The 14107-nt window shown below is 41.9% G+C and overlaps 1 protein-coding gene across 1 annotated transcript in view; it reads left to right on the top strand.

Annotated features, from left to right (window-relative positions):
- The window catches only part of ADCY10 (adenylate cyclase 10), a 129967-nt gene that overhangs the window by 56823 nt on the left and 59037 nt on the right, over positions 1–14107 (top strand). Inside the window, 4 exon segments of the mRNA XM_044004605.1 lie at positions 5899–6052; positions 8367–8493; positions 8495–8560; positions 8999–9085. Of these exon segments, the coding sequence (XP_043860540.1) occupies positions 5899–6052; positions 8367–8493; positions 8495–8560; positions 8999–9085 (434 nt within the window).

Below are 14107 nucleotides of genomic sequence, written 5' to 3'. Positions count from 1 at the left end.
GGGTACATAGGATGGACTGTCGTATTCTCCCATTCCCAATTTGTTTGAGGAGTCCCTGGGGCTAGGGAGGAGAATTGAAATATGAAAGAATTGCGATCTTGTCACATTCCCGAATCCTGATTAACTAGAGATTTCGAAACCATCTTTATCCAGATTATGTCTTTGCCCACAGAAGAGAGTGCTGCTTTTTCCTAGTCCTCCTCCTTCTAGACCTCTTCTCTTTCTACTTCTCCTTCTACTCCAGTCTTCTTCCTTTTCCTTATGGCCTTCTTTATAGCCTTTTGCTCCCTTGGCCTTCTTTTTCTCCTCTTTCTGAAGTCTTGTTTGCTTAAGTCATTTGGATCACAGATTTAGGGCTGGAAGCAACCTCAAATGTCATCTGGTCCAGTCCCTTCATTTCACAAATGAAGAAACTGATGCACAGCTCGGGAAAGTAACTCACCCAAGGTTAAGTGTCAGAGCCATGCTTTTGACCCAGGTCTTCTGAATCCAGCTCCCCTGATCTTTCCATGGTACCACAGTGCCTCTCCCCCTTCTCTTCTCATCTTTGACTTCCTTCTCCTTCTCTTCAAGTGCTTTTCTAATCCTCCCAAATCTCCCCTTTGTAAATTCAAGCTTTGGCTTTCCTCACTATTCCAAAGTCTACCTTTATCCATTCCATCTTCTTCAATTCAAGTACTATATTATCATTATATTAATGACAATAATATTGCTAATTAATAATAGCCATTATATTGTTCTTCTCCCACGGACACCATTTATACATGGATCCTTGGTCCCACCATGTCAGCGATTCCTTGAGGTCAGATTTCTCTCCTTTGCATTCAAATCTTTCCTTCATCGTTGTTGAAGGCAACTGCTTGTGGCTCAGGGTGCCTGCTCCTTCTTGCTCTGTTGTCAGACGCTTAGTTGTACACTAGGTTCATTTCTTTTGGGGGGGGTGAGGCAATTGGGGTTAAGTGACATGCCTAGGGTCACACAGCTAGTAAGTGTCAAGTGTCTGAGGTCAGATTTGAACTCAGGTCTTTCAGAATCCAGGGCTGGTGCTCTATCCACTGTGCCACCTAGCTGCCCCGGTTCATTTCTTGATAGGGGGAATAGGCTCATTCGTTGGCTTGTTGTTTGTTCCTAACCTTGCAGTTCCCCCCAGAAATAAAAAAGGACCCAGCATATAAACATATATCAGATAGAGAAGAAATTCTTTATTTCTATGTAAAAAAGGGAATGCTAAGTACAAAAGCACCATGAGTGTAAGAGAATGGGGGAAAGGGGCTGATGCAATCCCCCACAGGCCTTCTGTAACTGGTTCCCATCCATGATAACCACATGATAAAGAAATGGACTTTTGATGAGCTGCATGGCTATGCCTGGGGTGCATGCAGATGTACTAACCAGCAAAGAAAGGCTGTCCGGGGACAAACAATGCTGTAAGAGGAGAGGCCTTGAGCCACTGCCAACCCCCATGCAATATATGAATATGAGCTCCTGTGGTTTGCCTCTTTGTGTTTGTTCTGACATCCCATTAGGTGAAAAAGTATTAGCAACAGCTATGGCCTTGTGAACTTTGGAAGGTCAGGGGGCCCAGCCATCCCAGTCTCTGCCAGGTTTTGTGGCCCTACCTACTGACATGGAGGCCCTGTTGCATGATCCCAGGGATCCAGCCAAGCGGTAACTGAGATGAGAACATCCAGACGCTAGGCTACATGTGGGAGGGGACCTGGTGCGGTGAATGCTGTGTAGAAAATTTGGGCCCAATGGGCGAGAGTTAGGAGAGAAATGTTCATAATTTCTGTGTTTGCTATACCTTCTTAGCAAATATATTTTTTGGGGGGCTGGGCAATGAGGGTTAAGTGACTTGCCCAGGGTCACACAGCTAGTAAGTGTCAAGTGTCTGAGGCCAAATTTGAACTCAGGTCCTCCTGAATCCAGGGCTAGTGCTTTATCCACTGTGCCATCTAGCTGCCCCCAGCAAATATAATTTTGTAAAAAGTGAATTGATATTTATTGCTAAGACCAGTAGTTTCCTGACACAGTTTCCCTGACTCTGCCACAGCTTCCTTTCCCTACACAACCTGCTCAGCTTCAGTTTCCCTGATGCAGTGTCCTGGTCTAGAAACATAAAAGGTTTCAACCTTGTATAGTCCCCACCTCTCAGGCTTGGTGAGTACCTGAGATGAGTGTAGCAAGTCACTGTAACCTGATGACCAACTAACCAGACCTGTTTCCAGATGGAGATGAATGGGCTTACATGCTGAAAAGCTAAATATTATTGTAACCTTGCAAGTGCCTCATTTCACCCAACACTGAACTTGAACTAAGAGGGTAGGGTGCCTACATTGGACCAGAGCCTATGACATTGTTAATTAGTTAAGGAGAACTAATCACTGTAAGCCGACAGTGTGGGAAATTTACTAGAATGGAATCAAAGCAATAGCATTCAAAAAAGCTGCCCCACCCCTCAGAGGGGGAGATGGAGCTAGCCTCTCTCTGAGAGAATGAGTTCAGAGTTCCACTATATATTCATTACAGAATGGTGATTAGAACAGAAACTCAATAACTTACTAACTACTCAGACAATCAGTTGGGAGTCTAAAATCTTGTTTAAATAGTTTATTTTTATTTTTAAGTAACAAGATTTTTTTTTTTAAATTAGTCTATCTTCCCCTCTCTGCAACCCAATTGAACACTTTTTTTGGAAACCCCCAAACAAATGCCTCACTACGTAGCTAACAAATTCCTACATTAGCCCCTCCTGAAAACTGCGTACGTCTTTGTGCATTTTAAACGCATCCCTCTCTGTCAGGCAGTAAGTGACATGTTTTGTCTTCATTCTTTTGGAGTCATTCATGATCATTGTATTGATCAGAATTCTAAAGTCTTCCATAGTTGTTTAATCTCTATAATGTTGTTGTCATTGTATTAATCGTTCAGTTAGTTCTGTTCTCTTCGTTCTGAACTATGTCTCAGTTTCCTCAGAAATTGTCCAGTGGATGACTTCTTGTGGCATGATAATATTCCATTAGAGTCACAATTTGTTTAGTCATACCCCCTCCATTTCACATTTTGGTCCCCCCCCCCAAAAAGATTGGCTATATTTTTGTGCCTACAGATGCATTTCCTTTTTCTTTGATTGAGGAGCGGCATAGCTGACGCAAAGGGTATGCACAGTTTGGTGACTCTTGGGACATGATTCCAGAATGCCCTAGAGAATGGCTTGACTTCCCACAGGTGGAAGGCTGGGATCCGAGCCTCGTGGGGACACAGAACAGTTTTTTCAAGGGTGTTCATTAGCCATGTGAGCACACTTGGATCAAAGGAGAAGCAGGATCTACTTTTTAGGGACCTTTCTTTCCCCAGTACTTTTTACTCTTGCCACCCCTATGGCTGCTGCAATTGTGACTCCTTCAGAAGACCCTGCCCTTGGTGCTACCTCCCTACAGACACTTGGTAGCTTTTCCCTCCTGTCAGTGGTTGAACAGTGGTTGAAAGACCCTGTGCCAGAAGGGAACACACAGACTCCCACATGTGTGCACGCATGCACACACACAAACACATACACAAGATATCCATCTGAAGCACTGGTTCCTGGGCTTACAGCTTACCCAGGTTGGGGTGAAGTCAAGGGTATGCTGGACCCAGCTTTAACTGGCTTGTGTGAGCATTTACACATCAGAAGTCTCTGGTTATTCCATCTAGGTGGCACCACAGTGCATAGAGCGCCAGGCCTAGAGTTAGGAAGACTCATCTTCAGTTCAAATCTGGCCTCAGACTGTACTAGCCATGTGACCCTGGGCAAGTCACTTAACCCTGTTTGCCTCACTTGTCTATCTATAGACGGGCAGCATTCCTCTTTATCAGTCCTCTGAAAGTGTGATTGGTCATTCTTTTGACCAGCGTTCTTGAGTCTTTCAAAGTTGCTGACTTTTACAATATTGTAATTATATCTAAATTGTTCCAGTTCTGCTTATTTCACTCGGCATCAGTTCTTGCAAATCTTCCCAGCTTTCTGTGAAACCAGACACACTTCATTTCTCATGACTCAATAGTGTTTTGCTACATTTCTATACCACAATTTGTTCAGCCACTTCTCCAATTGATGGGCACCCCTTAGTTTCTAGATCTTTGCAACCACAAAGAATAGCTGCTATAAATATTTTTGTACAAAGAGGTCCTTTTGATTTATCTTTCTTCTTTTTGAGATATAGGCCTAATTCCTGGGTCAGTGGTTACATATGCTTCTGTAACTTTTGAACCCAAATTCCAGATTACTTTCCAGAATGTCCATACCAACTCAACACTACTAGCAGTCCATAAATGTGTCTGCTTTTCGACAGTCCTTGCAGTATTTGTCATTTTTCTCTTTCATCACGTTCACAAATATGATGGGTATGAGATGGAACCTCAGAATTGCTTTAAATTACATTTCTCTATCCATGATTTGAAACATGTCCACCCATAGAGCTCATGGTGGCTTGAATTTCTTTCCATTTATCAATTGGAAAACATTATGTTCCCCCACATGAATCACTGAAAGTGGGTGGCAGTCATTGGATCTAACAAATCCTGTGAACTCTTTGATCGTGTCTGTGCCCTGGGAAGATGGCTGACCTCTCCCCTGGTACTGTAAGGTCAACAACACCTGCCTTAGTGCCCCTCATCAGGGAGTTACCCAGGACCGTCACTTGTGTCTTATCCCTCTGACTCTCTCCTGCTTGCTCCTAGGGGCCCATGTCCCGATTCCTTGGGTCCAAGTAGCTGCTTCTTCATTAGAGGCTCCAGCTTCTTTCTCTGTGGAAAGAGCCTCAAATCTTTTACTTGTCTCTAAGTGTTGAGTGATCTTTCCTTTCTCTTTCATGTCACATTGTTCCACCCACCAAACTCCTGAATTGGGTTAGGGTTCTTTCCTTCTTCACATCCCTTTTCTCCTTTTTTCCCCTTGAAAATGCATTTTTTCTTTACATTTATCCATAAATCTCCTTCCTTGTATTTGCTATCAGTCCTCCAAGTCAAGGTAAGTAAACATATTCCCTCTTCCATGTGTCATCCTCTTAAACATTTGAAGAAGACTCTCATGGCCTCCTGAAGTCTTTTCTTCTCTAAGCTAAACATTACCAATTTCCCTGCCAAGATCTGGAATAGGAGGGTTTGTCATCTCCTCGCTAACCTGGCTACCCACCTTTGACCTTTTTTTTTTTTAAGGGCAATTGGGGTTAAGTGACTTGCTTAGGGTTACACGACTAGTAAGTGTCAAGTGTCTGAGGCTGGATTTGAACTCAGGTACTCCTGAATCTAGGGCCGGTGCTTTATCCACTGTGCCCCTGTCCTCCCTTTTTAAAAAAGAAATTAAATACTTAGGTTCCATTCTTGGCTCTGTATCTGCCACAGTTATTTTCCTCAATTTCTCAGTCCCCCATTTTGAACCATGAATTGTAACTTCTCATAGCTGTTGTGAAATGTCTGAGATGATCCCTGGGGGGATAAGAAACCTGGTGGTATAATTTCTTTACAGGTATTGGGAATGACAGTAATGAAGAGGGGGAGGATTATAACAACACACACTTGAAGGTTTCTAGAGGGCCTTCACAATAAATCCCTGTGTGGCCTGTAAACAATTCAAATATCATGCCCATTTTACAGATACAGAAACCAGGGCTCCGAGAGTGACATGAATTTTCCATGGATATGCTGTAGGTTCTGTATAATTAGTTCTTTTCCCCAATAATGTCCTCTAATTCCTCCAGAGAAAGCTATTATAAATATATGTATTAAAATAAATATAAAAAGAAAGTTATGCATCAAAAATGGCATCATCACGAACCCCTTTAGGCAACAATAAAAAAGTCCATCTTGCTTGGCTTTGATTGGGCCTTTCCTGTCCTGTTTCCTTTCTTCTAATAGGGCGCAATAAGGAGATCAGATTGTTTCTGCATAACATGAAGGAATTTCTGCTGGCAAAAAGCAGCCAAGTCCTAATGTTCGAAGGTGTAACGGGATATGGAAAAAGCCAGTTAGTTAGTGAACTAGGTTATCTGGCACAAGGTGACAAGCACAGGTCAGTGACCTCAAATCCACCTTGGGAAACTTGTAGAAAACAAACTCTATCTGTCCTTTCAGCAACCCGTCCGTCTTTCTCTTCTACTTTTCTGGTTATTTTTATTACCTATGAGTGTCCCTTTCTCAACCTGATCTGGTAGCTACGTGCCCAGGAGTACAAGCCGGAGCAGAACATGTGTGAAGTGGAGGCTTCACAGTCTTAACATTTTGGAGCTGGTAAGGAGCTTAGTGTGCATCTAGCTCAAGCCTGCTTTCTACCACCACCATTTTGCAGATGAGGAGACAGGTACAGAAAAGTGAGTGACTCATCCCATTTCATATCAAATAGCTGATAGAGGCAGGATTCAAACCTAGAACTCCCGTCTCCAAATTTAGTGCCTTTCCAAAGTTCCACAGCTGCCTCTGTTCTCCCCTTCTGTGGGGTGATGCACTGGGATACTTTATGTTCTGCGAACAGCCAAAGCAACAGGGACAGGGTTTCCTCAGAGCCAGGTCCAGGCAGTATTTTGGTGACTCAGTCAATGAGCTTATTTACTGAGCACCTAAGACATTGCTCCAGAGGCTGCTGAAGAGACCCAGAAGGACAAGACTCAGCTTCTATGCTCCAGGGACTTGAAAGGCAGCTGGTGAAGAGCACATCAGCACGAGAAATTAACCCAAACACCTGGATTTCTACTGGGAAAGCCCTCCCTCTGACAGCTTCTAATGAAGATGTCTAAGATAGGGATATAATCAAAGTATCGCCTTAGGAAAATTAATCTGGCAGTATTATCTTTCCAGGATTGAGGAAGAGGTCTGCCAGGGCTTAGATTTCAGCAGCTACTACAATAGCTCAGTTGTGAGGCAGCCAAGGACTCTACTGGGCCCAGAGGGAGGGGCAGGGGGAGTAGGAGATGTGATGAGAAGAAGAAGAAGAGAATGGTTTTAAGAGACATTAAGAAGGAAGGCTAGGGGCAACTAGGTGGCACAGTGGATAAAGCACTAGCCCTGGATTCAGGAGGACCTGAGTTCAAATGCGGCCTCAGACATTTGACGCGTACTAGCTGTGTGACCCTGGGCAAGTCACTTAACCCCCATTGCCCCGCAAAAACAAAAACAATTCTTTTTTATTTTTTTTTATTTTTTAGTGAGGCAATTGGGATTAAGTGACTTACCTAGGGACACACAGCTAGTAAGTGTTAAGTGTCTGAGTCAGATTTGAACTCAGGTCCTCCTGACTCCAGGGCTGGTGCTCTATCCACTGCACCATCTAGCCGCCTCTCTGGGTGTTTTTGTTTTTGTTTTTAGTGAGGCAATTGGGGTTAAGTGACTTGCCCAGGGTCACACAGCTAGTAAGTGTTAAGTGTCTGAGGCTGGATTTGAACTCAGGTTCTCCTGACTCCAGGGCCGGTGCTCTATCCACTGCGCCACCTAGCTGCCCCTCTCTGGTTGTTTTTAAGAGGGAGAGCGCCACTTATACTCACCAGCTTAGTTCCTATCCACCAAACTGGTTACACAAAAGACCATCAACAAATAGTGAATAGTGAGGAAACTCATTTTTTCCAAGAAAAGAGCAAACAATCAGAGAATTTTTATGGATCGGACTATATTAAAGAACACATAAGAGTCAATGAACTCTCCAGCAGACAGCAGAGGTGACGTGTTAACTCAAACCAGAAGAGAAAGGGCCGCTTCGGAGGTTCATGCTAACCGTCTCTAGGGTTCCAAGCAAGTCCAGCAGGATGATGGGAAAACATGAACAGCTCTTTAGTAATTCAAAATATCTTGGATTTCTCCTGGGCGAGTCTTCCCTCTGCCAGTGCCTAACAAAGGTTTCTGAGAAGATGAATGATAGGATAAAAATGTTGTCTCAGGAGAATTAGCCTGGCAGCGTTATCTAGCAGAGATTGAGCGGAAACAGGAAGCCACTGCAATAGCTTACATGTGAGGCAACAATTATGCAGGTGCAAGACACCACATTCAACATTCTCTCCACCAGACAGGAGTCACATCTTCTTTCACGTATGCAGCAACATGCAAACTACCCTAGACTTTGGCGGAGACCAGGTTACAGTATCTTCCCCAGCATCTAGCACAATGGAGGGAGGGAGGAGGGAGGGAGAGAGAGAGAGAGAGAGAGAGAGAGAGAGAGAGAGAGAGAGAGAGAGAGAGAGAGAGAACACACTAGAAGCACAGTATGTTTCTTTAATCAAAAAGGGACATTTCAAATTGAGCCATGAAGAAGTCAGTGTTTCTGTGACCCCTCTCTGCTATTATTCTCAATAGAAACCTACCAAGAATTATATTTTGACCTTTGACTTTCTGACATGCAGGGTCATTGCTTTAGGATTGACCAAGGTCAGCATCCATCAGTATTTCCACACCATTCAGTTACTCATGGCTAGTGTCCTGGGCCTTGATACCTGCAAACATTACAAAGAGAGACAACACAATCTGGAGAGAAAAATTCAAGAACTATTTGGACGAACAGTTCTATTGCATTCTCAATGACATTTTTCATGTTCAGGTAATTACGGGAATGCCAGTTTTGTTTTGTTTTGAAAGAAATGTGCATCATGGTGTTTAATGATTCCTGCTGATTCCCTTCTGAATCCACATTCTTTGTTTCACCTTTATTCTTCTTGCTCTCATGCCCAAGGTGTCTCCAGAGGGGATCAGGTCTTTGAGGCTTCCTGGACCTAAACCCACTTTCTTGGGAAATCTGGGGGACAGGGGGTAGGGTGGGAAGGATGAGAAATTGCTTCTGTAACAGCATTATAAAGGTCCATCTTGATGATTGATTTTTCTTTTTCCCCTTCTTATGCCTTTCTTAGACTTTGATAAAGGGCACAAAATCATTTTATTCTAATGGGGGTCATGCCAGGGCCTGGATACATCTTGCCTTGGAATTGCTTTTCCTGTATGCATTCCTGTGAACTCAATACACTAACTGCTTTATTTCTAGTTCCCCTTGACACGGGAAGCTTGTACAATGAGTGGAGTTAAAAAGCAAAAGGAAATAGAAACATTATTTATGAACATCTTGAACGAGGTATGTGTATCTCTGGGTCATCAGCAGGGGAATGGGGAATTGGCAGGCCCCAGGTGGAGATAGAAAAGAAGCAAAGGGTATCAAGTGAAGTTAGCGTTAAGCTTATGGATAGATCTGTGAAAACTGCTCTAAGAAGGTTTGTTTTCCTCCTCTCTTTCAAGACATCAAGCTGGAAACTGATTTGCAATTTAGAGTTGATAGAAGAGATTCCTTAAGATTCCAGTAAGGAACTTAGGCTTTCTTTCCTTCTTTCTTTCTTCTTATCTTTATGTCCCTTCCCTTCCCTTCCCTTTCCTTTCTTCCCCAACCTGCGATTTCAAAGACTTCCAGTAAAAGGGAATGAATAATCTACTGAGGCAGCTTCTTTACAATTTCTGAGAGCTCTCATTGTTAAGAAGTAAAACTCTTTATAATGGTTCTAAAGGTTCCCTTTTCTCCCTTTCTAGTTTTTTGTTGGTTTGTTTTGGGGTTTTTTGCGGGGCAATGGGGGTCAAGTGACTCGCCCAGGGTCACACAGCTAGTAAGTATCAAGTATCTGAGGCCAGATTTGAACTCAGGGACTCCTGAATCCAGGGCCGGTGCTTTATCCACTGCGCCACCTAGCTTCCCCCCTTTCTAGTCTTTTTACACCTTACTCTCTTCCTCTGTACTCTGAGATCCAATGACTCTAGACTCTGTTGTTCTTTCTGCAAGACATTCCTTCTAGTACCTGGAGCCAGTTAGGTGGTGAAGTGGATAGAGCACTAGGCTCACAATCTGGAAGGTCAGAGTTCAAATCCAGCCTCAGATACTTATTAGCTGTGTGACCCTGGGTATGTCACTTGACCTCTGTCTGCCTCCGTTTCCTCAACTGTAAAATGGGGATAATAATAACACCTACCTGGAAGGTTGTTGTGAGGGTCAAAATGAGAATATTTATAAAGACTTTACCACATTTTCTGGCACATACATAGTGTATTTCCTTCCTTTCTTCCCCCAACTCAGCATTACCCATATGTAAAAAGCTTTCTTTCCTCATTTCTGCTTGCTTGCCTCACTGGTTTCTTCTTGCCCAATTCCCCTTAATTCTAGCACCTTTTCTCTGAGATTACCTTCAGTTTATCCTGTGTGCATCTCGTTTGCACCTAGTTGTTTGCATGTTGTCTCCTCCATTTGTCTGTCAGTTCCTTATGAGCAAAGACTGTCTTCTGTCTGTATCCCTAGAGCTTAGAACAGTATCTAGTATATAGTAAGTGCTTAATAAATACTTGTTGACTGACTGTATATTTAATTGAAATTTATTTCTCCCAGTTCCCCTCAATGATGCTCACATGACATAGTTTTCAATATTTTCACCTTCCCAGTGACAGGCTTGTCAATATCGTTCCTAAAATATAAGGCTCAGAAGTCAAAGCAGTGTGATGTGGCCAGATCAGTACAGAGCATGGCTACCATCTGCCATGTTCCAAACACTGCATTTTATTGCCATAGCCAAAGATGGCATTAGCTTTTTTTTGGCTACAGAGAATCACCCCCATCACCACGCCTTCCACATGTCTTAACCATGCTCTGAAGTTTTAAAGAATGATGCTGTGTATGAAGACATAAGGCAGCAAGTTGGAGCTTCCGCCCTACAATACCTTCAGGTCTTTTCATACATATCTGGCTGTAGGATCAGTCAGTCAGTCCTCAGCTGGATACTGTACCAAGCCCTAGTGCAAAGGTTGAAGATAGTCCCTGTCTTCAAGGAGCTCATAATCTAATGGGAGAGAAAGCATGCAAAAGCTGTCTACAAGATAACAAGGAAGCTGTCAATAGGAGGAAGGCATTTGGATTCAGAGGGATCAGGAAAGGCTTCCCGTGAAAGGGGAGAACATGGGCTTGTGAAAAGGGAGATCAGGGGCTCATAAAAATAGACCTGTGGCTAGAACTCAGATACCAATGTGTTCAGTCCATTCATTTTACAGGTGAGGAAACTGAGGTGCAGAGATGTTAGGTGACTTTCCCAAGGTAACACAGGTAGGGTCAGAAGTAAGATTTGAACCTGGGTTCTCTATGACTCCAGTCTGTCACCTTAGCACTGTGTAAGGCTGCTTTCTCATTGTGATAAGGGTCTGGTGCATGTGCACAGTGCTGGGCAAGGGAGCTTGCTTCTGGGACAAGGGGGCAGCTAGGTGGTACAATGGATAGAGCACTAGCCCTGGATTCAGGAGGACCTGAGTTTAAATCTGGCCTGAGACACTTGACACTTACTAGCTGTGTGACCCTGGGCAAGTCACTTAACTCCAATTACACCGCCCAAAAAAAAAATAAATAAAAAGGAAATATCCTGGAGAGATCATGGAGCATGTGTAGGCTAAGCACATATTGACCCACAAAGGCAGGTCAGCATTAGGCACCAATTCCTCAGTTCCTGGTTAGAATTCTGAGAGTCAGGAAGACTTGAATTCAAATCCTGCCTCAGACTTTTACTAGTTATACGACCCTGGTCAAATCACTTAACTTTGTTCTGACTCAGTTTCCTCATCTGTAAAATACCTCCCAGGTCATTGTGAGGACCAAATGAGATAATCATTGTAAAATGCTTAGCACAGTACCTGGTATATAGTAAGCATTATATAAATGCTAGCTGTCATCATCATCATTACTATTATTATTTGCTTTTGGGATATCTCAGTGACTTCTTCACTCATGGATATTGGAGAAAAACCATTCTGCAAAGGAAATGGCCTTAGGGCCTTCTCTCTTAGGCTGTTTGGCTCCCAGAAATAGGCCCTGGTCCTTAAGCCTCCTTGTTGATTATTTTCCATTCTACATGAATGGAGTAGAGTCCCTAACCTTGGGCATTTTGAAAGATCTGGAGCTGGAGCCACAGGAATTCGAGAGTCTCAATCTAAGTTGTGTCTTACTGCCAGTGCGTTACTGATGCCCTGAAGACCGAAGAGCAGTCTCTGGCCAGCAGAAGCTGGTTACAGACTTATCTTGCAGCCATGCTACATCATAATATGAAATTGATGGGGCCAAATGTTTAGGAGGGAATAGTGCGCTTACAAAAACTTACTGTATAGTAGAGAATAAAACATTAAACATATACTTTACTGACTATAACACATTAAATATTATATTCAATTAAAAAGATTTTGAAGAAAAGCATTTAAAAGAATTTGGAGACTTAACCCAAAAGAACTGGTGGATCAAGGATGAAATAATATAAACAATAGATGATTCCATCAAAGAAAATAATAACACTTGGTTAAAATATTAAAATTTTTAGGATGTAGTTAAATCAGGCCTTAGGAGAAAATGTATATCTTTATACTTTCATCAACACGAGAAAGAAGCGATCAATGAATTGGATATGAAATTAAAAACACTGGAAAAAAACAAAAAACTGCAACTAAACATCAGAATATAAATTCTGAAAATCAAAGAGGGGATTGACAGTTGAAAGCAAAATAAAAAAAAGAATTGATAAATAAAAGCAACTGATAAAAAATCAAGTAATATAATAGATGAACCATTACCTAGTCTAATGCTTTAAAAAAAGAGGAAAACTAAATTATCAGTACCAAAAGAAAAAAAGACAAATTCATGACAAATGAACAAGAAATAAGGGAGATTATTAGAAACTATTTTCTTCAAGTATATATTAAAAAAACAAAAAATTTAAAAATATAAAATGCTTATATTAACCCAATTTCAGAAAAAGAAATGTAACAACTTATAAATGAATTTCCACAGGTTAAAAACAAAAACCAACCCAGGAAGATGGGCTTACAAGTGGTAGCAAATAGTCAAAGAACATGGGGCAGCTAGATGGTGCAGTGGTAAAGCACCAGCCCTGGATTCAGGAGTACCTGAGTTAAAATCCAGCCTCAGACACTTGACACTTACTAGCTGTGTGACCCTGGGCAAGTCACTTAACCCTCATTGCCCTGCAAAAAAAAAAAAAAAAACAACTCAAAAAAAATAGTCAAAGAACAATTAATTCCAATATTCCATAAGCTCATGGGTGTGCTGGAGCCAGCTCAAACCAAGACCATTTGTTAAATTTTCAGCGTAAGCATGTTCACCTTGAAAATTAGCAAATACTTCAAATCAAGGCTTGATTTATTGTTGTTTGATTGTCTAGACTTAAGAAAGTGGTGGAGTAAATGCTACATTAAGATTAAATTTTAAAGTGTGTTGTGTATACATCTCCCCCTCCATTGTTAAACATTTATCAGCTCCCTCCTACATAAATTCTTTGTAAAAATAGGAAATGTAATCCTATCCAATTCTTTCTTCATCATACAAATATGGTATTGCTACTCAAACCAGAAAGATAAAATATAAAGAAACCCATAGACCAATATACTTAACAAATATTATTGCAAAAATTTCCAATAAAATATTAGCTAAGAATAATATCAGTGAATACAATATGTTTTGAAATTTCAGGTTGGGATTACACTATAGATGTAGAGTTGGTTCAATATTAGCACACTCAAAGTCCAAAGAGACTCAGTGACTCAAAAAAGCCCCTCACAGAGGAGAGGGAAGACATTAATCTCCACCAATTAGGGGAGAATCCAACACTGAATGGGGCTTTGGAATTGGGCTTACATTCACTTGATGGAAAAGGTTGAACACTGTTATTACTATAACTTAGATATGTATTTTTGAATACATCAATAGTCCATTCTACTTGCATTTGTTAAAAGTGAAGGGGGGAGAGGGGCAGCTAGGTGGCCTAGTGGATAGAGCATTGGCCCTGGAGTCAGGAGGACCTGAGTTCAAATCCAGCCTCAGACACTTAACACTTACTAGCTGTGTGACTCTGGGCAAGTCATTTAACCCTAATTGCCTCACCAAAAAAAAAAAAAGTGAAGGGGAGGAATGGTGTTAACTGAAGCCTTTTCCCAATTGAAAAAAAAAATTAAGAACATTCTTTCCGAAGGAGATGGAAAGGAAAAGAGTATCCTTCATTCTGACAGCAAATACTACTGACACCCACATACAGATCTACTGAATGTATGTCTTCATGACAATACTACCTTTCAG

This window comes from Dromiciops gliroides, chromosome 4 (assembly GCF_019393635.1).
Source record: "Dromiciops gliroides isolate mDroGli1 chromosome 4, mDroGli1.pri, whole genome shotgun sequence".
NCBI classification, from domain to species: Eukaryota; Metazoa; Chordata; class Mammalia; order Microbiotheria; family Microbiotheriidae; genus Dromiciops; species Dromiciops gliroides.
The sequence above is the reverse complement of the archived record's forward strand: the minus strand, read 5'-3'. Positions and strand labels throughout refer to the sequence as shown.